General features: G+C 34.9%; 1 protein-coding gene across 1 annotated transcript; it reads left to right on the top strand.

Moving 5' to 3' along the window:
• The first annotated feature begins 698 nt into the window (after positions 1 to 698).
• Positions 699 to 18286, top strand: DAZL (deleted in azoospermia like). Its single transcript, XM_026708224.2, has 11 exons — positions 699 to 752; positions 1439 to 1530; positions 2102 to 2153; positions 4732 to 4798; positions 5126 to 5256; positions 8557 to 8634; positions 10281 to 10322; positions 12851 to 12859; positions 15817 to 15921; positions 17191 to 17289; positions 18233 to 18286. The coding sequence occupies exons 1-11, from the start codon at positions 714 to 716 to the stop codon at positions 18284 to 18286; spliced, it is 768 nt and encodes a 255-aa protein (XP_026564009.1). The 5' UTR covers positions 699 to 713.
• The last annotated feature ends 9134 nt before the right edge of the window (positions 18287 to 27420 follow it).

The raw sequence follows: 27420 nt of genomic DNA, 5'->3' as shown, positions 1-27420 counted from the left end.
AATTTTTTTTTTCTTGAGCTTGGTATATATTAAACATGTATCAAGACAATTATATTTAATAAGTTAGATTTTTTAAAAGTTTTGTGTTTACTTTAACGTGATCTGAGTTTGTATCAGAAGCCAATTCAAATAAATTGGATTAACTTATTTAGAACTGCAATTCATATAAGCTTCATTCAACATAGCCCAAGTATTATAGTTTAACACTGCATTCTTTAAGAGGGTGCTTCTGATCAGCTGATTGGTAGGTTATCCATAAAAGTTTGCTGGGTTCCTATTTGCAAATACTTTAAAATCATTAATATAAAGGATTACTATAGTAAACTTTAAACCAGTGATCTTGATTAAGATGACCAAATTCCTGCTATCCATTCGAGGTATCTTTGGAAGTTGCTGAATTGTTGCAACCAAAAATACTCCAATAATTTTAGAGAAATGTAAAACAAGGATCCTCCACCTTGGACCAGTAGAATATATGCTTGGTTACCTTTTATATTCTATCATTATTTGTGTCACATTTTATGTACAAGAGGGAGGAATATTTTCTAGATATAAGTGTAATAGTGTTTAAGAAGGAGGATTTTTTAAAAAAAACAAAATTTGTTTTGTAGTCTACTTCAAATCAGGACTCTCAAAACACAAATATTCCACAGGAAGAAAGCTCTCAGTTACCTGCTACCAGCCAAGGATATGTTCTGCCTGAAGGGAAAATCATGCCAAATACCATTTTTGTGGGTGGAATAGATATAAGGGTAAGTATTTATTTCAAAATAGGATTTCAGTTATTTGACTGTGTCTTCTGTTTTCACAAAAACTTTTGAGAAGTTGAATTCTGCACAGTTAAGATTGCAATCCCAAGTGAAAGTAAAGCCGTGGTGATATCTTCTAAGAATTGTAAAAAAGTATTATTGGATCCAAAATATTCAGTAGAAGTTTCATAAAATTCTCTTTTAAAATGATCTTATACTTAACCGCACTAAACTTGATTGTAGGAAATACGACTTCAGTAACAGAGTGGTAAATGTCTGGAATACTCTACCTGACTGTGGTTTCTTCCCCAAACCCCAAAAACTTTAACCTTAGACTGTCTACTACTGACCACCCGTTTCCTAAGCAGTCTGTAGGGGCGTGCATAAGTGCACCAACGTGCCTACCGTCCCTGTCCTATTGTTTCTTTTTTATTTTTATTTCTTTTATTTTTCTTATATGTATCCATTTCATGTATCCATAATTGTATTTATACTTATACCTGTTATCTTATAATTGCTTGGCAAAAATAAATAAAGTAAATAAATGTGTATGACAATACTGTTGTTTAATAAATAATTTGATAGTTATTTGGATTTTTTAAAAAAGTTAACAGTATTTTACTACAGGTCCTTTCTGTACTGTTACCTTCATATAATGTTTAGTACGCCTTTATATAATTTATTCCTAGATGGATGAGACAGAAATTCGCACCTTTTTTACACGATATGGCACAGTTAAAGAAGTGAAAATAATTACTGACAGAACTGGTGTCTCTAAAGGGTAAGTTGGTTGGTTTGGGTGGCATTTATAATAAATAAATGTGAAGGTGTTAAGTAGCTGCAGTACTTAGATCAAACACTACTAGTATTCAAAGATCAACTGGAAATGAAGGGTATTAATGAAAAGATTTAAAAGTTTGTAAACTGAACTGCAAGTTTCAGGCATGAACTTAAATTCTTCAATGTTGCTCTTAGTTTTAATTAATAATTCATTTGTTATTTTAATTGTAATGTTACTTTATTGTGTATTATTTTAATCTTTGTAGAATCATAGGATATCAATTTTTAAAAAATAAAATAATAGATAACATCACCAGAAACAGAGCCACAGGTCAAGTTAGAAGTTTTACTTTCCATCTCGTATTAAGAATAGCCATTGGTCTAGTTTGGAGAAGTGGATAAGATTTTTCTTGAAGATGGAGGAATATAAACATTCTCATTAATTTGATACCTTTAATCTCTAATATTTGATTTTTTTACTTTTCTGGATACAACCTTTTAATGCAGAACATTGAATTACATAGTAGGATATTCAATTGGAATGTTGATATGCTTTTGATTTATCTTTGTAGATATGGATTTGTATCATTTTTGGACAACGTAGATGTACAGAAAATAGTAGAAGTAAGTTGCTAATTTGGGTTCTTTGTGGAATAATTTAGTTTAGTTTACTTTATTGTCATTGCACCTTGTACAATGAAATCAAACACCATCTTCAGTGCACATCATGATCATGAAAATAAACACAAGCACACATCCTTTACACTCCACACATTGAACCAAAACCCCCAACACTGCACTATACAGTAGAATTCAAAAAAGCTACCGCCCTAGGATAGAAGCTGTTTGCCAGCCTATTTATCCTTGTTTTTATTATTCTGTACCGTCTGCCATATGGAAATAGTTCAAAAAAAATGGTTCCAGGATGAGGTGGATCTTTGAGAATATTTTTAAACCTTGTCTTGGTTTCTTTTTTGGAATGGAAATCACAAAAGAAATTTAGATAAGGGATTTGATAAGACTGTTGATACTTAGAATCTGTTTACAGTTTGGAATGTAGATGGCCTTTTTATACAAGTTTTATTGCCAAATAATACTTCATGTCCAAACAAAATATTAATCGACCAAGTACTTTTATTATTGTGTTAACTTGGTTTGATTATAAAAATAAGTGTATTCAACTGAGAATCAATTATTGCTCTAAATAGATTTCAACTGGTGAATATTATTTATTACAGTCTTATATGAATTCATTTTGATATAGCCTATTGTTTTAATCACTTCCAAATAAGAAAGATGTCTAGTTTGAATTAAACCATAAATATAGTGTGCAACCAATACAAATGCATGCATGTAAGTTTTTTCTTTTCTTGTTAGTATGGAAGATAACATGATCAGTGCTGCTAGGGAGTTCCAAGTTCAAAAAGCATCCTTCATTTTAACTCTGAGCTACAAATATTCTATTGGTCTTTTTCAGTATCTTAATACTATCCAACAATAAAATATATCTTTTTCTTTGGAAAGGACACAAGCTGCAGTTTTATCTGAGCATTTCCCACTGATGAGGAAAATCTTGTAAATTTGTGCATTTTTCTGATGGAAGTTAAATTAATAAAAAATAAATAAAAATGCTACCTTCCCAATAACTTCTGAAGTGTGACATTCAATTAATAGTATTTGGACCTAAGAAATGATTGGACTCACTATTTTGATCAGCTTTTCAAGGTGAACAAATGAAATAATCAAGAAACCTGGATAAGTTTTTTCGCCTTCTTTATGCAATCCAAGTTGCAAAATTTGAATTACTTTCATCCAAAAAAATGCAAGTAAAGATTAATTGGGTTTGAGATGTCTGCTAGACTATCTTCGAGGCTAGCTTATTTAAAATTATTTAAAATACAGTCTTGTGTTTCAATCCCCTACTCAAAGGCTTTATTACTTTCATTCCTCGTATCCAGATTACGGGATATTGAAGAGAAATTTCATCTGTAATCTAAGTTTTCTTTCTGTTTATAGTTAATTGAAACATGAATAGAATTTGATTCTGTAGTTCCATGGGGCATTTAGCAGTCCTTTCATCTGAAGACTGGGCAACATAGTAGATTTTACATTTCTGCAGAAGCTGAGTCGTAGATATTTTCTTTTCTGTTCAATTAGTTCTATTCAATTAGTCCATGTTGCTCTTAATATATGTAATACAGCCTAACGAAAACCAGATGCGCTGCATACATATATGTATATAAAATATGTAGAGGTAATCATAAAAGGCAGGATGGGTCCTAATGGGAAGTTTAAAATAATTATTTAAATTCCTAAATATAGACTGAAAAAGGTTTGAGCAGAGAGACAGCTGGGCAGGTACAATCATACATGTTGATACTCTTGCATGTGTCAGGCATACTATCAGTACAAGGATGGACTTGCGATCTTTCACAATGACCCCATTCTAATCAGATGCTTCTTATGGTAAAACATGATGTGGAATTGTCACTAACTTGGATTTTTATTGTATGTTGAATTTAGAGATCGTCCATTTCCCACTTAGAACAATTCTGGAAAGTGAACAAATACATATATAAACATAAAAGCTATATATAAATGTATTAAAAACAGTTAAACACAAGAATAAAATAAATTAAAATTTTCAGAATTAAAAAATGCAGAAGAGGCTCCAGTGAATTGGAGAGTCAGGTCTCCAAGTATTTCTGAAAGATCAGGAGAGTAGGCTGCTTCAGGTAGTTTTTATAATCTACTGCTAGCTCTTCTGGTCACTGATATGTTATGAAATGATTGCCTTTTTATTTAAGGGATTTCCAGTATGATTGATTGATTATGTGTCATCCAGTCATTTTTGACTCATTTGTTAATGGAATAATAAGCTAGATAGAAAATATTTCTTTCCTATTCTTTATATTGATTTGTTCAGTACCATTAATTTTTATTTGCTGGTAACAGGTGAAGTATTGCAGCTCTTCTTGCCTTCTCATTCTTGGTCTTAGTTGTCTCAGAAGTCTAATACGGCCAGACATAATTCATATTATTAACCTGAGAATTCTCTGGTGGTCTTCACATTTGCCAGTATGGAATTCCAGTCATCTATGATTGTTACAGACTAAGTAGTTATATTAATTGAAATTATTGATAATATTTAGTCTGTTGAGAGAAATAGATGATTCAAAAATTTTAAATTGCTCTTTTATAGTCACAAATAAACTTTCATGGGAAGAAGCTCAAATTGGGACCTGCAATAAGAAAACACCCAAACTTATGTGAGTATTACTGAATTTGACAGGCTGTATAAAGAAAAGCCTCTTGATATATAGCAAATAATTTTGTTTCTAGATAAATAGAAGGATGGCAAAAACACTTGCAACATTGATATTTAATACTATTCTACCATCAGTTACTCACTTTTTTTTGCAGGATAGATAGATGAAAACCACTGTCATTGTACTCCAAGTCTTGTTAGTGGTGAAATTAAAGCTCTATACTGATAACTACTTATTTAGGTGGAAGAATGAAATATATTTGAATATTGGGATGTTTTTTAGATAGAAGAAATTTTGAGGATATAACTATTTTTTCTTATTCCAAAGGTGCCTATCATGTGCCACCCAGGCCAATGCTTATTAATTCCCCTACACCTCAGTTCCATAGTGTTTGGAGTAACCAGGAAACATATATGCAGTCTCCAGCTGTGATGAGTCCTGTAACACAATACGTTCAGGTAAGGTTTTTAGAAAGAAATTTAATTCATTTAATTACATTTCAGAAAAAGTAAAATTGTACAACTTGATTAAAAATATTCCAGTGAATTATATTGCTTAATGGGCATACTTTCAAGATGCAAGCTTCTTATTAATATCTAAAAACATTTCATAAGAATATAGTATGCCCATTTTCTGTTCCTACTCTGAAATATTTTTGGGATATTGGCAAAGTCCTTCCCCCTCTTTCCATTTGTTCCTGGAATTTGTCATAGTTAAAGTTACATAAGTTAAAGTTTAGTTGAATACGATGGAATTAATGTTTATTCATCTGTCATTTCCCATGTTATCTTGTGAAGGGGTAGTACTATTACTTGAGCATTCTGGAATGTGGGGATGTTGGATTCATAATTACTGCTTGGATGGATGGAAGCTGTGGCCAAGAGAGCTTTTGCTCAATTGTGAGTGGTGTGGCAATTGAGGCCCTTTCTGGAATGGAAAGCTCTGGCTATAGTGATTCATACCTTTACCACCATGCAGTTGGACTTTTGCAATTTACTCAGCATGGGGCTATTTCTGAAGGTCCCTTGAAGACTACAGGAGAGGCAAAGTGAAGTGATCCATTTTCTAACTGTTGCTATTTCTTAAAATATTAAACCTATTTTTCAGACTTTCGGTTGATTAGCCATAGATTTACTGGTACAATTAAAAATGCTATTTTTGATTTTTTAATTTTATTCTACAGTATTTTATAACAAAATTACAAAAAAGAAAATACATAATACAAAAGATAACCAGTGAAACAAAGATGGTTAATGAATTGAAAAAGCTACAATAAATAAAAACAAATAAAAGAACCTGAATACTTTTTTAAAAAAACAAGCATGTAATAAGGTAGACACCACTGGTTTTATAAATAATTCCTTTATAATGTTTTATTATAATAGTTTTGACTTAAAACAGTTGTAAATGGCTTGACATCAAAGCTTCAAGTTATTTACTTCTACTGGAATTGATCTACCCGAAAAGGTCCTCCTGGGGGTGAGAGTGACTAAGGCCAGTAACTATTTTTTTTTTTTTTTGTCACACCATCTACATTCTGGAACAATATGGAAACTTATTGGCTCCATCAATGAAGGCCTCTGTAAACCAGTAAACTGAACTTTTCCATTGGGTTTTTGGAATATTATTTACCATCACTATTTCTATTTTGTACTGTTAATTGCTAATATTTGTATTTGCAATATCATTAATTGCAATATTATTATTATTATTATAAGAAATAATAACATTAATCATACAAATATTACAAGGGGCTGTGGACATCATCTAACCTATGTAATTTAAGGCCATTCTTTCCTGTCCTGTGTTCTGAACAATTCTGAATAAAAATGCTTGTCTTACCTTCCCATGGGTGTTGCATTTATAAGCTAAATATAGCATCGGCAACATTTCTCATAACTTTTTCTTTCTAGTCCCTTATAGCTTTTCTATGAAACACTGCATTTTGGCAATATCCTTAAAATTAATGATCAAAACTGGATGCAACAATCTTGGTACAATCTGACCAAAGCAGAATAGGGAGATACAATTATGTATTTCCCTTTTGATTTAATGACTTTGGTAGATGCATCGTAGTATATATTTCCTTTTTGGGGCGAGCTGCATTATACTGTTGGCTCATATTAAGCTTGTAATTCACAAATGCCCTTACTTTAAAAATAAATAAATAAATAATTTGTGTATGTATGTTCTGTTGTGTGATTATTCCTCATCCCTTCCTAAATTTCATCTTTTATTTTCCTTTAAGACTTTGCATTTTGTTGCAATACATCTTGATAATTTTGTCATTGTTCCAGTTTGTAAATATCTTTTAATATTGATACTGTCTTTTAAGATGTTCATTATTTATGTTTGTGTTACATAAACAATTGATATATTTTAAGTCCATCTTCCAAGATGTTTATATTGAATGACACAGGAGAGCTATGGTATGTCTTCCAGAGCCATTCATATAATGGGTCCTTAAGTTTTCCTTGCTACCTGAAACTGATCAGTTAGTGCTTATATTGGGCCTCTTTTTTTTGAACATTTGCTTTTGTCCAGTGTTTTTGTGCTATAACCATCCTAAAAAATTTTTCTTAATATTCTGGAAAGGGTCTCAAAGAAGAAGCTTCTTCAGAACTCTCAGATGTAATTGAACTTACATTCACTCTAATAAATTTACATTCATTCATAATAAAAGGGTTTAAAGTTTTTCCTTGTCCAGTCATGACCAACTCAAGCTAGCAGTGCTCATCTCCTATTGTCAGCTGAGGGAACCTATGTTGTCTGATAGATATTTTCATGTGGCTAGCGTGAAAATATGGAATATAATAATTTTCCTGCCAAAATGGTTATCTATTTATCTACTCACATTTGCATGATTGCAAACTGCTAGGTTGGCAGGAGCTGATGTGAGTAATGGGAAGCCACCAATTGCACAGCACATTTTGACCCAGGCTGTCAGCATCTATTTAATTGAAGTTTAATCCCCTCCTTTTGCTTATGCCCAATCAAACCCATTTCTACTTTGGGAAGCAGGAAAGAAACACCAGGTGTTGCGCTTTCCCCTCTTGCTGTCACCTATTGCTATAAAATAATTTTGCTTGCAGGAGCAGCTTATCCCTTTTCTTTTACAATAATACAGAACAAAGGCCATTTTGTGTTTTTAGAATCTCTTGCAAATCATAATTCTTTTTGTCTTCTTATCTTTCTGCAGATGCAAGCTATATTGGTTTTCTAAAATACCCTCAATTTTTTATTAGAAAATTTTGTCAACAACACATTTTTTCAGAATTGTAGCTACAGTTTCTATAGGTCTTGCTCATTTTAAATCTACTGCCAATTTATTTAGACAACTTTGTTGTACTGTACAGTTTTCAGACATGAGTGAAGGCTTATGTCTAGTTGTTGTGAACATGGGAAGAAAAGATAGCAAGCTATATGGTGTATTACTATTTGTTAAATTTATTTGCTGCCAATCACTGGCTTCTTGGAATTTAAACTAATTATTACATTTGAAAATAGCAACCAAGAATTGCTAACTAAAGAACAAAATGAACAAAAACACAAAAGAAAAAGAGATTCAGATTATATCAACTGGTTGATGCACAAAACATAATTTGTTTAGAATTATGAACCACGTTGCACCGATAAGATGGTAGAATGTAGCTTGCCATGACTTCTGTCCTATAAGTACAGAAACATTTTCAAAAGAGATTTCCAGACTTATTCATGTAGAAAACTATCCAAAACTAATTTTGTTTTTGAACTTACAGGCCTATCCTTATGGTTCTCCAGCTTTATTAATTCAGCAACAAGTCCCTGTAGGATACCAGCCAACTTATAATTACCAGGTAGGTTTGAGTATATTTCAATTTTAGTAGCCATGAATTAAAACTTAAGTTTTATCTTAACTAAAGATAGCAATAGCACGACTTATATACCGCTTTATAGTGGTACAGCCCTCTCTAAGCGGTTTACAAAGTCAATATATTGCCCCCAACAATTTGGGTCCTCATTTTATCCATCTCGGAAGGATGGAAGGCTGAGTCAACCTTGAGCCTGGTGAGATTCGATTGGCCAAATTGCAGGCAGCTGGCTGCAGCAGAAGTAGCTTGCAGTACTGCACTCTAATCACCGCGGAGGCTCTATTAAGATGTTTTAATACGGCTTTCAGATCATGCCTCTTGATATTTTGAAATATTGTAGGAATAACTAAGCAAGAAGATCATTTATATGCTGGATAGTAGTAGGTCTTGATAAATATCAATTGTGTTTACTCTCAGCTGTGAGCTTTATTGTAGTAATCCAGATTTCAAGGAGAAAAAATAATAAGGGTACTTAAACATTGCACTGTCACCAATTGTGGAGACTTTTAAACTACCTAAAAGTACTTACATGATATTAAAGAAACTTAGACATCGGTACTTTAGGACTGTCTATTCCTGATTCCATATAAGACCAGGAAAAGTTCTTCTCTCAAAAAATGCAATAAATAAGTAAACTTTCAATTTGTCTGGATCATTTGACCTGAGATCTGAGAATTTCATCTGATATGTGTCCAGCTCCAATGCTGCTGGGTTTTAGGAAAGCTATAAATATTTGGACTGGAGGGAGGGCGATATATTATTATGCTTTTATCTCTTGCAGTGGAGTCAAATTTGTTAAGGAATGACCCAGTAAATGATTATATTGGATTATATTGTAGGTTCTTTTTTTCTTATGTATTTAACCTTATTTACAAAGAAAAATATGCAAGTTGGTCAGAATTGGGATAATTCAGAGTAGGAAATAAGCCTGACAGCCAAACATATTTTAGCATCCAAGTAAGCAAAACTTGATCATCCATGTTACTATTCCTGTGTTTTGAGTAGTGTAAACTTGGTTGCTTAGTTTAGGTTACTAGCTTTAAATTTGGAATATTTATATTTATATTTCTAAAAATTAGTACTCAAAGATGCTACAGATGAGGGTTGTTTTTTTCAAAAAACTGGATTTTCTTGATTTTTTTAAAAAAAAATTTCACTTTTCATCCAAGAAGCTTCTTCAGTTCTTCAGCAAAACATTTTCAAACAAACAAACAAAAAAGAAAAGAAAATCCCAAAGCACTTTGGGATAACCATGACCTGGATGATTGAGAATCTCCATAGACACTGTCACTATGATGGTATAGTGGTTAGAATGCAGTACTGCAGGCTGCTTCAGCTGATTGCTGGCTGCCAGCAACTTGGCAATTTGATTTCACCTGCTTAAAGTTGATTCGGCCTTCCATCTTTCTGAGGTCAGTAAAATGAGGAGAGGACCTAGATTGTTGGGGGCAATATGCTGACTATAAACCGTTTAGAGAGGGGCTGTAAAACACTGTGAAACGGTATATAAACTTAAATGCAATTGCTAATCAAATATATATGATTGTATTCCTATTATTTTATCAAGCAAGTTAAATGCTATGTTTTGTTAAAAGTCTGTTAATAGTTTCTTCACTTACTGCTTTTTTAAGATTCCACCACAATGGCCTCCTGGAGAACCAAGAAATTACATTGTACCGGTAAGTCACATTTCTTCTATTTATTTAAATTAGTGGCTAATATTTACAATGATCAAAGGAGACCTGTCACCCTTATTTATGTACTATTTGCTGAATGGTTATTTTTATATTGGCGTATCAGTTAATTTTACATGAACATAATTTCTTTTTCATTAAATAGTGTCTTCAAGGTGTTTTTGAAATTTAGCAGAAACAGTCAGAGAAGAGCTCCCAAAATTACCTAAATACCTGTACAAATATCTGTACTTGGAAGGAACACTTTCTTTACGTAGTCTACACCAAACTCTGTAGCACTTTAAAAATTGATGCTACTCTTTTAAGTTTGTTAGAAAATTCTGTTTTATTATAGAAATAGTAGCAGAGGATTGTTATATAGTCATACAGATTGCAGCAGAGGTTGGTTACATAGCCATAAGATAGAAGTACAATATACAATCACTATGGGCCTTGCTGCTTGACGGTTTCAACTGTCATAGGAAACTTCTCAGAACATTAAGAAATCATAGATTATAACCATGCATGCAAACTAAACACTGCCATCTACTGTTTGAATAATTCTGTAATTATTGCAATACAAAATACATTCTAACGTGTTCCAACACCCCCACTCAACAACTACTCCTTATAATAGTTCTATTTCAGTTCTTAGTTCTGTTTCTTATTTCTTATAATTCTTCTTGCCCTTTTTCTTCCTCTTTTGTTTGTCCTGGTTGTTCACAGAGCTGCTGCTACTGCTTAGGCCTTGGCTTTCCAAAGAGCTGGTAACGGAGCTGCTGGGACGTTGGTCACTGCAGTTACTTTCACATGCTCCTTCCCATCTCTGGGTTTAAATGCTTTGCGAGCAACATAGGATAGATGTTTGGCTGGAATGCCTTTATTTCTTCGAGTGTATCTCCTGATTGAAACTTCTTGTGGCCTAGTGCCAGCCTTTTTTTTTTTTTATTCTACTTGGATAGTCTTTCTCAGTTAACTTCTTTATTATGTCAGGACTTCTGTATCCAAGGTGTCTGTGCCATGTGTGACTGCAAATAGAATAGAATAGAATAGAATAGAATAGAATAGAATAGAATAGAATATAAAAGGAATAAAAAGTTACATGAAGCAAGAAACCTGAATGCTTTGTATTCCAAAAAAAGGGGTGGTCATTTAAAAGCAGATTGTAGAATCTGGAAAGCTAGAATGCAAAAATTACAAATGCCCAAAGGGTGAAGGAAGAAACGGATTTTTCTTCAGATAATGTACATGTTTTTCAATTCAAAAGTTGCACTTCATCTTTGCAAGCATGGTGTGTTGATTCAGGAGCTATGAATCACCTGACAAATACTTCTTTACTCACCTTAAAACAGAAACAATCACCACAGGTAATGGGCAAATAGTGAAATCAGAAGGAATAGGAGATGGTTTTCTTTACTATCCTATTTCTCAGATTGTGTGATGACCCAGGGCATGGCACAAAGGCAACACAGTCAAATAAGCAAAAAGTGTCCCTTTAATACCTCCAACTTTGCCCCCAGTGTCCTTCGGCTGGAGAAAAAACTCTCCCATGAACCGTCTTTAAGTGGAGGAAAATCAGTCTGAAAACAAAGTACATACAAACTGTAAATAAAAATCCACACAAACCATGCTGAAGTAATTAACTTGACAGGGTAGGAGAAGGAATTGCAGACTTGAAAGCCCAGCAAAACACACAGTTGGGAAAATGCCAGGAACCCAGATAAGCCTCAACGATACCAGATAATTCACAATTTGCTCCCAACAACTTTGCTGTGCGCAGCTTCCCTTTTCAAACACTGTGTTCCCAGCTCCAGCTAATGAAGGGAGTCAGGGCCCTTTCCTTCCCCATAATCTATGCAACTCATGTTGCTCCCTTCTCCGTTCCTCACTGCGTCCCCTAGAATGAAGCGGGTGTGGGCCTGAGTCTTCCTCTGAATTCCCTCTCCCTTGTTCTATCTCTCCCCTGCTGTGCCCAGCTAGCTTTTGTCCTTCCTCAGTTTCTTCCACAGCCAACGGAGCCACACTCCCACTCCCTGTCAGCTGTTCAGCCTCCCCCTCTGAATCAGATTCCGACAGGGCCATGACAGAGTGTCACCAGAAAGATATTTGTAAAAAATGTACTATATGTCACTCTTCTTGAAACTAATTTTTTATTGGTGTAGAAGCTCACAAAACAAGGCAATGTAGTGACCAGATCTCCACCCTAAAAAATCACTTTTCCCCAATGTATTACAGTGAAGAAGGCAAAACCAAAATGTACTGGTAAATTACAAGAACACACAGACACACACTTCCTTCTAACCCTGCTGGAGCAGGTGATTGGACTAGAATAGATATCTTTCTCCTCCCTCCCTCCCTCCTTTATTTCTTTTTCTTTCTGTCCCTTCCCCCTTTCTTTGTCCCTTTTTCTTTCTTTCCCTTTCCCTTTTCTTCCTTCTCTCTTTCTCTCTCTCTTTTCTTTCTCTCTCCCTCTCTCAGGCTCACCCCATTGACTTGGTGCACTGCTTCGCTCAGACTTACTTGGGCAGGTCCCTCCGGTGCAGCGGCCTTAGTGGGGTGGACCTGCAGGGCTGGCACCTAAAATGCGACAGTGGCAGCACGTTTGAAAAGTCGAGCAAAGCCAGAGGTCAATAATGACAAAAGCTTCTGGGTTGTGCACAAGAAGAGACACACATGTCAATGCAATTCAGCAACATAAAATAAAGAAATGCAAATACATCAACAAGAATTGGCAAAGCATCTCTGATTAGATTTTATTCACTACTAGAGTCTAATCAGAGATGCTTTGCCGATTCTATTCCAATGACCTGCTCCAGCAGGGTTACTGTGTTTCTCCAACAATACGACCTCCCCCAGTAGGAAGACCCAGCATGTTTTCTAGGCATAAAATGAAATTAAGCCCCTCCACCCAAATTTAGGCGTATTTTAAAACATGCAAAATGGGGGGAAGGGTGGGGGGACTTGCCGTTAGGAGCGCCTCGCGGGCAGCAATTCCTCGCCACTAACTGCTCCTAATGGCCAATCATGGCAGAGCGCAGAGAGCTCCCTACTCCTGCCAAGCACCTTTGCAGCAGACCCAAGACCTTCAGCACCCACCGCTGTTGATTTCCCTTCTGCCCATGCCGCTGTTGCGTTTGGAGCTGCCACTTCCACATTTGGAGTACCACTGCTGTTTGGAACACCGCTGCCATTTGGAGCTGCCACTTCTGCATTTGGAGCTGCCGCTTCCACGTTTGGAGCTGCCGCCGTGTTTGGAGCTGCCACTTACGCGTTTGGACCCCACTGCTATTTGGAGTACTGCCGCTGTTTGGAGTTGCCATGTCCGCATTTGGAGCTGCCGCTTCCGCGTTTGGAGCACTGCCACTTCCGCGTTTGGAGCACTGCCGCTTCCACGTTTGGAGCTGCCGCTTACGCGTTTGGAACCCCACTGCTATTTGGAGTACTGCCGCTGTTTGGAGTTGCTATGTCCGCATTTGGAGCACTGCCGCTTCCGCGTTTGGAGCACTTCCGCTTCCGCGTTTGGAGCACTGCCGCTGTTTGGAGCACCACCGCCATTTGGAGTGCCGCCGCCACTCCAAACATGGCGGCAGCTCCAAACGCAGAAGTGGCAACTCCAAACATGACAGCGGTGCTCCAAATGGCGGCGGCACTCCAAATGGCAGCGACACTCCACGGAAGCGGCAGCTCCAAACGTGGTGGCGGTGTTCCAAATGGCAGTGCTCCAAATGGCAGCGGCACTCTAAACATGGAAGCGGCAGCTCCAAACGTGGCAGCAGAATGGGGAGAAGGGGAAGCAACAGTGGCGGGTGCCAAAGGTCTTGGGTCTGCTGCAAAGGTGTTTGGTGGGAGTAGGGAGCTCTCTGCGCTTCGCCATGATCACCCATAGGAGCGGCTGGTGGTGAGGCTGCCTGCGGGGCGCTCTAGATGAGGATGCAAGGGGGGAATTAAGTCACCGGCCTAGCTGTTTTTTCGGGGCTCAAAAAAATATAGGACCCGGTCTTATTTTATGAGAAACACGGTAGAAGGGAGTTTGTGTGTCAAAACTCCAAAAACAGGTCTAGTAGCTCTGGGAAGGCCAGTCATAAATTAGAACAATTGCTAAACAACTGGCCGTTAAGTGAGGATCACTTTGATTTGGTTTGCGAGTCATCTGGCCACGCCCACCCAGTCACATGACCAGCAAGCCACACACCCACCCAGTCACATGACCAGCAAGTCACGTCCTCAAATTAGGCCATGTCCACAGAAATTTAAATCCCCCCCCATTGGGTGAGGGGCACCAAGGATGAATTTGTAGCACAAAGGGGGGGCGGGTGGACTGAAAAAGTTTGGGAACCATTGGTTTAGACTGTCCATTAGTATTTTCCTTTGTTTTTCCATTATGTTCTTCACTAAAATCTTAGTTTTTTTTCCATCTTTAATTTCCAAGACTGGTAATTCTGGTTTATTAGATTCACAAATGAAATCTTTGTTTCAGCTTTGTTAACTGGCCATTTTCTTATATTTATTAATTTTGTTACAGTCTTCTTTCTGTTGCTGTATCCTGCACTTATTTACTGTAGCTGGCTATGATTGGTTTACTTTGTTCTGTGCTAAACTTTATATTTCTCCTCTAATCTGGGTTTATAGTGGGCTCATCTCTGATTTTATACTGGTTTACCTGGGCCCATAACCTGCTAGAAAATTATGTTTTATTCTATATAAATGGTAGCAGAGGATGGTTAGATAGCCATACAGATCAAAATAATGTGTACAGTCACCTTGGGCCTCATTCTTAACAATTTCAACTGTTATAGGAAACTCTCCTTAGAACATAAAAGGAACCATAGAATATAACCATATATGAAAACTAAACACTGCCATATACTGGCTGAATAATTCTATAATTGTTGCAATACAAAATACGTTCTAACATATATTCCAACAACGTTGCTGCTAGAAATGAATTTGAGTCATTTTATCTACTGAAGCATTGGTATACATGATTATTTTAACCAGTTTGATTATAAATGAATGAAGCCACAATTTCCAAGATGGTGTTTACTATTTTTGGTAGGTCAAAATGCTACATATCTGCCAAATATAGTGGTACCTCAGTACTCATTGTTAATTGGTTCCGGGAAGTGCGATAAGAATCCAAAATGATGAGAATCAAACAATTTTTTCCCATAGGGAATAATGTTGTAAGTCACAAGATAACTGACAGCAACAAATTCTAATTTGTGTGTTGTATATCAAATAAACAATTAGTAGTGGGGCAAAATTTTTGTGTTGAGTACAAAATATGTTGAGTACTAAATTTGATGAGTTTCAAAGCAATCGAGTACCAAGGTACCACTGTATAAGCAAATAATAAATAAATGCTATAATTAAGCTTTATGTATCTAACTTGTAATATTGATTCTTTTTCCTGCAGTTTTTATTGTAGACTTTTTTGGTCAGTTTGTAGAATGGATAGCATCCATTTCTATTAACTCTTTTAAACTTTACACAGGCATACACTACAGTGAATTATGGTAGTGAAATGGATGTAGGAACTGACCAAGCAGAGTGCTCTATGACTGACACTGCACAGTCATGTGCAAACAGTCCTCAAAAGGTATAATGATTTATTTTATATAAATATTTTTTACATAAAGAATAATCAAACCTTGGGTATATAATAAATGAAAAGCAAGAATAGAATACAAATAGTACAGATAGTCTTTGTGAACCACAATTGGGATTCACTATTCTGTCACTAAGTAAAGTGGTCATAATGTAGGATATCAGGTGATCACAGCTGTACTTTTCAGGATGTCAAGACTCATCCATTTTGCACTTTGGTTTTTTGTTTGCTTCCTAAGCACTCCCCATTATTTGGAATGTTAACCTGGAGCTGGAATAATTAAAAGGGAAATTAGTGTTTTTATTTTCATTCAGTGGAGAGAAAGGGATTACAAGAGAGTAAACAGGCACTCAATGGGGACTGAACCTGAAAGCAATGGCAGCTGTGGAAGCACAATGTAAACAGCCTGGTGTAGTTCCCATTGCATACTCGTTTACTATCTTGTCCCTTCCTCTCCAATTTCTGTGTTGTGGGAGGACAGGACAAATACTAGAGATTGCCTATAGAAATTGCTCACCACAGTTAAGAGATTAGGGATGAAAGGATTATAAGAGAGTACACAGACATACAATTGGGACTATCCAGTTTGTATGTGTAATGCATTAGCAACTGCCAGCACCACCACATTCCTTTCTATGTATATTCCCCATTGTATGCTGCTTACTGACTGTAATGGTAATCATATGACTAAGAAACAGTGACAGTGACCGAATGAGGCAATTGGTAAGCAAGGACTATCTGTAGTGTGTATGCGTATTGCTTTTTTTCTTAGTGTCTTGTTTGTAGAGATTATAAAACTGATATTTCAAAACATTGGAACATTGATCAACATCTGTATTTGCTAAAAAGCCTATAAATGGCCAATTGCTAAAGCACTTGTTGACAATTTGTGTCCATATATGACTCCCCTACGTAATGTTTATTACTATCCAGGACTCAAAATTTCATGTTTAAATTCAGTGGCAAATGCCCAGCTTTCTGTAGTGCAGTTTTGTTATTCTTTTCCAAAGGATATAAATGGGAGCAAGACACCTCTTGAAGACAATCTTTAAAATGTCCATCCCTCATACCTCTGACATGAGATTAACTCTGAAATTTGGTGTTTTGTAATCAGATTTAGATTCATACATATAGGCCTTTCAAGGGGTGAAAATGGAAGCAGATGAGACTGTGGTTATCTCTCTATACAACATTAGTTCGGGTATTAGAAAACATCTAACACAATATTCACAATATATTAATAAAGTTTAATTGTTTTAGAAATCTGTGGATCGCAGCATACAGACAGTAGTATCGTGTCTATGTAATCCAGATAATCGGTTGAGGAACAATATTGTAACTCAAGAGGACTATCTTAAGGTATCAATAAAACTGAAAGATAAGACCGCTTAAGAGATCTGTTATTAGGAATTATTAGAGAAGTTCAAATTTACAGAGATAGTACGTATGGGAAATATTCTGATCCAGATTTGACAGAGATAGCTACAATTAAGTACTCCCCTTCTTTATAAATTTATTGTTGCATTCTAATTTGGTATTCAAATTCTGTTTATGCTGTTTTGATGATGAAAGTTTGACAGCAGCTTCACACATCACAAAGAAACTATAATAGAGAATGCCTGAGCAAATTCTTTACTTTTTACACTGCAGAATAAATGAATAAATAATGAGTATGTTATTGTAGTCACAGACCAGAACACAGTTTAGCCTAATTTAATCTCTCTCTATATATATTTTATTTATATTTTATTATGTTTTAGGTCAGTTTTGAATATCTAATTGGTATTTGATACCAAAATAACAGTAATTATGAAAATAGCAGAAAGGTAGTCTTATACCTACAACTTAACCAAGCGTATAGAATTTATGGCAAAGATAATTCCCTTTTTAAATTTAAAAACAAGAAAAGGCCACCTTATAATTAACATAAGGAATCCTATCTTAGTCAAGTTTTTACATCTATGATTTTTTTTCCTTAGTGCCTTATAAAAAGAATAATTTTTAATATTTAATACCATTTATTTTAATCTTTTCAATATGGACAAAATGCTGTTCCAGAGGAACCGCTTTTATAATACTGTAAATAATGTGAATAAAATAGTTTGCAATTGATAACTACTTGTTACCGTGCTAAATTGCCTCAAAGTATGGAAATAAACTACACAAATAGCTTTTTTACTTTAAGGGTTTTCTTAAACTGGTTTGTTCTTTGATCCAAGAATGTTATTTTTAGAAGTAAATAAGACATTTTAATTTGAATCTGGTTGCACTTTAATTTATGTTCTTTAACCTTCATTTGTAGGAGAAGAGAGCACATCATTTTAGAAGAAGTAGAGCTGTTCTTAAAACTGTTTGACTCAACAATATTAAAAACCTGAAACATTCATGTTTGTCATTTGTAAAGGCAGAAAAACTTGCAATTTAATATTGGTGACAAAACATACTTGACAATTATGTAGCCCTACTGGCAAAAGTTATTTGAAGTTGGAGTTCATTTGAAGTTTATATGTAATATGTTTCTCTGTTTGAATTTATGTTGTTTATTTCTAGACATGTTTATATGCTTTATTTAGTCTAGAATCAGAAAATTTTATGTTTAACAGTTAGAATTCTTAAAACTTTCTGAATACTGGGTTGAGTTTCTAAGCTTTAAAAATACAGTTTACTGCATGTTGATACTAGCTTCTAACATTTTAACTTTCTCCCAGCTCACACTTAAAATAGGAGGATCTATTTTTGCAAGAGGTATTTTTAAAACTGTACTTGAATCAGGTGATTAAACAGACATCCAGTGGCATCTCAATTACTGCCAGAAATACATACTCAGTACAGTATTGCCTTACATATCCAATCAGTGGGGACTTCATTCACTAGCTGTGTGTGTGCTGCTTAATTATCAGTTCTGAAACTGATCGGAATAAAAGTGTACTAACGGATGTAATTAATATATTAACTATACTCCATGAGTTACACTTTTTTATACTAGGCCTTCCTGGCTAAAATATCTTAAAATTTTGGAAAGAACGAGTACTATATGATCTTGTGCTTTTTAAAACTGGTCACCAGCTTTAAATCAAAGAATTTGTAAAACTGTTTAATTATGTAGACTTTAGTTTTCTATCAGTAAAATTCCACAATAAACACTTTTGAGTTGGATTCCTTTTGTCATTGTGGTTTAGCCAGGGAGAATTGCAAAGTATTTTTTTAAAAAAGTTGTCCTAAATATTAACGTTGCTTGTTTTGATCTCAGATAACATAATTTGAATGAGACTTACACATTGAGAAATTAGTTTTGTTATAAACATTCAAATAGCCTTAAATTGAGTTTATGTCTACAAAGAAAATTTTTGTATTAAAATTGCATTTATGTACCTTTTGGTGAAATCATACTAGTTTTGCATGCTTAGGTTTGAACATTTAGTTTTGACAAATGTAGTGTGTCTTTTACTCTTTTCCCTCAATCTTCAAGAGTAAATAAATCTATAGATAAAAGCATAAATGTATCCTTTTAACATTCAAGACTTGGGACAAATAAAACTCAAGCATTTCTATTTACATTGTTACCGCTACCTTTTCTGATTGTTTGCAGTCTCTTGAATTTACCAAGAATATGTTTTTGCCTTTATTGACTTTAGAATGTGAAAGGAAACATCTTGGAAAGATCACAGTGTTGTTCTCTTTAGTCCTGCTTAGGTTAGGCTCATACAGGAAATGACGGGATGGATTTCAGCATAAACACTCTTCAATCCTCCAAAAGGAAGTGAAATACACCTCATAAATGAGGTGAAAATATATTTGTTGAATCCAGGTTATTCTGAAAGGAAGAAGCACAAAGAATAATGAAGTTTAAATGAAGGAGAAAGAAATACCTTTAACATATAATAAGGATACCCTGCTCTCTGTTTCACTAGAAGGCATAATTTGTTCAGGTTTTAAGAGGCCAACCTACTGACAGCTTTTGTGTTCCTAAATTGAAGCTTTCTGTTGTCCCAAGCAAGGTTTTAGTGTATACACCAGAGATGGTATTCAGCAAGTTCTGACCAGTTCTGCAGAACTGCTAGTGAAAATTTTGAGTAGTTCAGAGAACCGGTAGCAGAAATTTTGAGTAGTTCGGAATATCACCTCTGACTGGTCCTGCCCCCATCTATTCTCTGCCTCCCAAGTCCTAGCTGATTGGCTGGGTCTTCTTTTGTTGCCCTGCACAGGAGAATGGAGCTGGAAAGCAGGTTAGTGGGGTGGGGAAGGAATGGGGATTTTGCAGTATCCTTTCCCTGCCATGCCCACCAAGCATGTCCAAGTCAAGCCACCTCCACCACGCCCACAGAACCGGTAGTAAAAAAAATTGAGTCTCACCACTGGTACACACCAAAACATTACAGAAATGATGATGGGTATATGAATTGTAATAAAAACAATGAGATGTCCTGAAATAATATATACAGCAATGCTGTGAATCAAATCCTGGGCAGATGAGGCTTAATGATTGCGCCAGCTGATAGTTAACATTTATGAAACCACATTGATTTGAAGGGATACTAGGTGGGATGCAATAAGTATAATATGATTCAAATAAAAGAAACCTGACTCAACTAAGCTGAAGCATTAAAATGAACTACTATATTATTCTGTATAAAAATATGGATGAGTATTTTAATCTAGTGGTTTTGTCAAAAAAAATCTGAATTTTTGCTATATTTTTATAAGGACAAAGCAAAATAACAAAAGACATATTTCTGAGTTTTTCAAAACTTCATCCATGATGCTGGGAAAATTGGAAGGGGAAATTAAAAAAAGAATCAGAATTGGACTTTCCCAAATAGGCTTTTGATAAACCAATAGTCCTATGTGAAGTGACTTGGATTTTTCTTGGTTGAGTCCTTTATACCAGGTCTCTAACCTTGGCAACTTTAAGATTTATGGACTTCAACTCCCAGAATGGAACTGGGAGTTGAAGTCCACAAATTTTAAAATTGCTAAGGTTGAAGACCTGCATTTATACTACAAAGATAACATTCTTCATTGATTTGAAGAAGTGAAGATATTTATAGTTACCCTGTCTAAAGTGGGAAAGGCATTTGTGTATGAATAGACTTTTCCTGCTATTGGAACTGCCTGAAGGAGACTTCAGAAAAAAGAAGGTGGTCATTTTTCTTAAAAAAACATTGGAATGTTTTGCTCAAGGCTCTATTGAAGTGAAGGATTGCAAACAATATCTGCAAAAATGTACTACCAAAAATTTATATACTTTTTATATTGTAGGGGATATATCTGCCAAAATGTATTATCAAAAATTTATATACTTTTTATATGGGGGGGGGGGGAATTAAGCTACAACAGAGGACTTGAAAGAATGCTGACTTTGATGCAATAAGAACAACTTGCATGCCAAAAATGTACCATAAGACTATTCATGTAGTATTCCCAAGAACAAGTGTAAAGGGATTCTTATGGGTACAAATTTCCATGCGTAGGCAATAACATTTTGTTGCTCCAGCTAATAGACATGTTTTATCTTACATTCTACATTACGCCCTTTCTTTATTTGTTCCCACCTGGCTTTGTTTTATCTGTCATCTCTATTCTTTTGTGTTTGTATGATTCCTTATTTTTAAATGTTTTTCACAATTTATAAGCCAGCCAGGGTTGCTTAGACTCTAGGGCAACATATACATGTTAAGATTAATAAATATAAAAAGCTTTAATTTCAGATCCACAATAAATCACAACTGATGTTAAGACGGTTGTAGGAATTAGAGATGTTTTTAAATTAAATAAGCAATTCACTTGAATGATGTGCTGTTTCTTGTTCTTATATATTATGAAATTGTCAAGTGGAAATGAGTTCAGATTCTTCAAATTAATATATAGGTTTATTGCAAGCTTAAGCTCGATACAAGAATCTGAACTACTAACAGTCAAAGCAAATTGGGATAGATAAGAGTCCAAAGAATTCATGATGAGCTGGACTTACGGGTCTTACGGGTAGGACAGGCTCAGCCTGGTCATCTCCTTAAAGAAATATATCAAACCAATTATAAAAAGAAGCAACAGCAACTTTGTTAAAGACTGCTCCCACACATTTAAGATATCTAGTGATAAGATACCTATCTGCTATGATTCTATATGTTGATTAAAGAACAACACAGCCATTTTAAGCTAATTATTAGTATTAAACTAATCCACTTCTTGAATTTGCTATTTTATCAATAATTCAAAAAATTAAGTTTGGCACAGGAAAATAAATGTCAGATTAGATACCAATTTTGCTAATGTCATCTATCCCTATTGCAACATAATCACTGGCCAGCAGATGGTGTGTTAGGCTAAATATTACTAAATTGTTGAAAGTACTTTAGCAATAAATGTACTATAATGTAGAGACCAAGTGATTAATCTTGATATGAGGTTTATCTCAGTTTACCAGCTGTATAAAGATACTAATCTAGGGATTGCATGTCTTTCCTAAACTAAAATACATAAGAAAAAAATTAAAATAGCATGAAGGAATCCGTATGGAAGAAGTGTTTGTTTGTTTTCAATACCATTAAACATATACCTCCATAAACTCAGTATTTCACTTGACACCATACTTGAGTAAGTCAGTTTAAGGAGATGAAAGAAAACAAGATTATTGCTTAAAATTGCTTGCTCCCCATGACCTACCTACCTTTCCTTCCTTCCTTCCTTCCTTCCTTCCTTCCTTCCTTCCTTCCTTCCTTCCTTCCTTCCTTCCTTTCCTTCTTTCCTTCCTTCCTTCCCACGCCTTAAATTTTTCTTCTAAAATGTTTTAGAACTACTTTGTTATAATTAGCCTTGGCTAGTATAATGTTGGATTTTTTTTAAAAAACAAACATCTTGATACATATGTGCCTTGCAATATTCTTACAGTAAATATTTTTTACTATGGACACCAGTGAGTCCAAAGATACTATCCTTGCTTCCCATTCAGCTCCCTGGGTCACAAGAACTAATTTCTAATATTTCCCTTCTAAAAATAAATGAATGAAATGGACTCATATTGGTCTAAATAAGTATTTTTTTTAAAGGTATATAATTGCTTGCCAGATTATGATGGAAATTTCTTCATCTCAAAAATAGACAAGAGTATTCTGAGAAATGTCAGCAGATGGGAAGAAACAAGTTTGTTTTAGGTAAATGGTATTTTATAGTTTATCTCATGGCCGCAGTTTTGGGAATGAACAAACCTTCCCAATGTCATTCAATTTTTTAAGAAAATAAAAGGACTCCAGTTAAATAAAATTGCTAACTGATCCTTTTATATTTTATAAATTTTATATTTTAATCTTCCATTTCTCTTGGTACTTTCAATGAAATATATTTGAAAAATACAAAGAAATTCAAATTAATGAATTATTGTAATATGCAGCAGTAGTATATTTCTTTTTATTGATTTATTCAATTTCTATAGGTGCCCAACTTAACCAAGTGACTGGGTGGCTTACAATTCTAAAATTCTAAAACAATTTTTTTTAAAAATTAAACACTTCTACAAAATAAGTACAAATAGCAGTCATGATAATTAATCAACTAATAATGAGATCTACATCTGCTCCATAAACATTAAAAATTTACATATTTAATTTATATCCCACCATTATTTTTATAAAGAATTTAAAGTGGCGAACGTATCTAATATTTCTTCTAGTTTCTCCATTACAATATCCCTGTGAGGTCAGTTGGGCTGAAATAAGAGTGACTGGCCAAGCTTACCTAGCTAGCTTTCATTGCTAAGGCCGGGCTTGAACTCTGTCTCCCTATTTCTAGCTTCGTGTCTTAACCACTAGTCCATACTGGCTCTGTGATTTCTGATGTTTGCATTCTGTAATAAATGCAAGATAATCTGAAATTCCTAAAACTACAGTAGTTCAATAGTACATTTAGTTCATTATTGTGTACATTGAATTTTATATTTTGCATTCTAGGTATGTCCCCAACTGTGGATAGCAACACTTCTAAAACAAGGAAATGATCCTAACAATTATTGATTTGCTAAAGATGCCAGAATAGTAAAGGCACATGCTCTATTATCTAAAAATGTAGCCCAAAGTGAAAAGAAAAACCTGAACAACTGTTGCTTCTAATATTCAAATACAGAATATCAAATTTATCCTTATATTATATAATAAGCTTACTGATATAAGGTATGCTTAGAGGAGAGTCTATGCTCTATCATACAATACAACCAGGAAATACAAGATGTGTGTTTTATAAAATGCAAATCCCCCAAATAAACAAACTTCCATCTAAAAAAGAAATAGTGTAAACATTTCCTTACTTCTAGTAGGGAAGTGAATTTATCTTCACTGAAAAACACTGGAATGAGAGCGCAATAAAATCTAAAGTGCAGTTTGAAATATTTTCCAAACATCATTATGAAAAGATTTCAGCTTTTTCTCTTAGCCCAATTCTGTTATGCTATATAAGTAACTGCATCTAGGGGTGGGATTCAAATTTCTTAACCATCGGTTCTGTGGGTGTGGCTTCGTGGTCATGTGACTATGTAAATATAAATATTTGTGAAAATATTGAATTTTTTTAAATAAAAAAACAACTTTTACCCAAAATCAGGCAAAGAAGGCAGGCAGATTGAGTTGCTCACAGAATCACAGATTCACTTACAGATCTATCTGCAGTTTATCTATCTGCCTGAGTCTGCACTGAAAAATAGAAGCTTCAGTCCTAAGGAAGGTTCAGCTCTGCTTTTAGATTAGCTAGAAAGCAAGAAATCCAACAATTTCCTGCTTTCTAGCTAATCTAAATCTCCCAGCACAGCAGAACAGCTGATGGTGGGGGTGGTGTGGGGGAGGAAAAATAGCAACTTAGCAGACAAGTTTGATAACTCAGGTAAGGAGTGAGTGGGCGGGCCAGGCCAGCCAATGGTGCGATTTGCCAGTTCTCCAGCAGGTAGAATCCCACCCCTGGTGAGAGTGCGTTTTGGGTGCATGTGTAGACCATTTCCTAAAAACCAGCTGTGCTGCCCTGCATAGGTACACAGCGTTTGAAAATCCTCTCCTGCTTTTTCAACCTCAGTGTGCTGTGTGCTGAGATTGAAAAAGCAGGAAATAAAGGACAGCCAGGAGCCTGGGCAGGTGGCTGGGCCAAACAGAGCAGCAAACACTGAACCCGTTCGGTGTCTACTGCTCTTCAGAGCTACCGGTTCTATAGAACCGGGCCAAACCGGAAGCATCCTACCCCTGACTGCATCCTATATTGTTGATAGTAAAGATCAATGCATATTCATTCACTATCCATCCTTTTCAGATGATACATGGTTTATCAGATATTTGATTGATTTTAAATACTGTACTAGAAATATTCAGGCTTTTTAAAATACAGATATCTGGAAATTTTAAATAAAAGGTCTGAATCCTTACTATATCTATGTCACTGGCAACTACTACTGGTAGTATAGTATCCATTAGATTAGATCTGAAATTGCTCCTGTCTGGAGTTCTTATAGCAATATATTGGAAATGCAGCATTTTCACTCTTCTCTGTAGGCTTTAACACTGCTATCAAAATCTATACAATTATACCCCCCCCCATTGGGAGTTCATGCTGTTTTTTCACATAGCTAGACAAGTAGGGAAAAAATGAAGTAAAAAGGGTGTGAGAGAAAAATGCAAATTTGAAAAGGGAAATTCAAGGGGAGAAAGAAGAAAAGGCAAATCTGAATGAAAAGTCAGAAAGTAAAATGATTGGAAAACCTAAAGAAATATTTCCTAACTGAGGACAAGAGCCTGTTTATGCTGTTCTTTATTTTTTGCAGTTTTTAATTTCTCCTATTTTGTCCTAGGTGGCAGCATAATTTGCATTATTGGTTTGCAAATGAGATTAATTATCCTCAATAAGCCCCAGTGCAACTTCTTTTCCCTTGTGAGGTGACAGCAAGCAAAATTTTTAAAGTGTCTTCCCTGTCTAGTTGATTTTTATGGCAATGATGACAAGGTTAGCAAGGCTAATTTTACTGTAATTGTTACATGGGGGTAGTTTAGCCTAAGCACAGTAAATGTATTCAGAGCCTAACATAACATCCTCTTAATATTGATCTTTATACTTATACCTGAAATAGCATTAAATAATGTGAAGACTGGTTATTTTAAGGATAGACTTAGTCTACCTACTAAATACTTAGGATCTAAATATGAAATTCACTGTTTATGGTATTAAAGTATAATCTTTCATTCGGCTACTAGAAAATAATAATATTGAAGGGAAATTGCCTTTTCCCTAATCTGATTTTTTACAATAAAACATACAGTATATCAAACATATATGCAGATTATATACTGTGTCATATATTGAGCATATTTGTAGTAATAAGTGATGAAAGATTGGTTTCATTGAATTTATGAATGCATAATATCTGAATGTTTCCTGAATTTCATCCCAGAATTTCTTTATACTTAAAGAAGACTAGAAGCTGTAATAAAAACTTTTTTAAAAACTTTTTAAAGGAAAATAATAGATTGCACCACTGTTTAATTCCTACCCATACTTGAATGCAAATGATTGCAGTGCACATTTACAAAGGCATAAAAATGACATTGAAATTAATATAGAATGGCAATATTATGTGTTCACAGAATTGCAGCAATCACAGGCTGAATAAAAGTTGTGAGTGCCATATTATTAATAAAGTAAATAAAAATTTAGGTTGCATCATTGTCAACATTTTTTCCCAAATCATGGCAATTTACATTTATTAGGACTTGTTTTCAGTACTTCACAAAGATCTAAACACCGCAGTTCAAGAAAGGGATTAGAATTCAAGCCTTAGGAAGAAAGATTCAGGAAACTAGAATGTTTAAATTTGGGGTGAAGTGGGAGGAATATAAATATCTGGAGACTTGTTATAGAAAAAAAAAGTCTTTATTTAGTCTTATGGGATATATAGTAGTATTCCTGGTATAGGAAGTAGGTATTAGGGAAATTTCTGGATTCCTTTGCTAGATGTATTGAAACAATGGCTGGACTGTCATCTTTAATACAGATTATACAGAACAGAAACGATTTGAGTGCCATAATGATGTCCATTTGATATTTGATTCAGTGGTGAGTCATGTTCAGTAAAAATTATTCTAAGCAACCAAGCTATTTAGTCTTCATAACTTTTTTTTCTTAAGACAATGCTTTCTAATCTTGCTTGCTCAAAATTCCTTTTTTTAGTACAACCATGATTTGCTACTAGAGCAAATCAAGTTATATTTAAATTTAATATGAAATCAGATTTTGAACACAGTTGCAAAGGTTAGTTAAGCCTGCCCAACTTGAATACCCTCTTCATAAACTGGATTATGGTTTCCATCACTGCGATCAGCAAGTATTAAAATTATTAAGGACGCTATTAACCCGATGCAATTCCGCAAGGCCTTCGCAGTTGGACTGCGGAGACTCGCTCGGAGAGCCGGTTTCCTTAACTTGACAGTACCTTCGAGAAATCAGCGTTAAGGGCGGGAATCATTAGGC

Source organism: Pseudonaja textilis, chromosome Z (assembly GCF_049901715.1).
Source record: "Pseudonaja textilis isolate UNSWEBS1 chromosome Z, rPseTex1.2, whole genome shotgun sequence".
Classification (NCBI taxonomy): domain Eukaryota; kingdom Metazoa; phylum Chordata; class Lepidosauria; order Squamata; family Elapidae; genus Pseudonaja; species Pseudonaja textilis.
The sequence above is the reverse complement of the archived record's forward strand: the minus strand, read 5'-3'. Positions and strand labels throughout refer to the sequence as shown.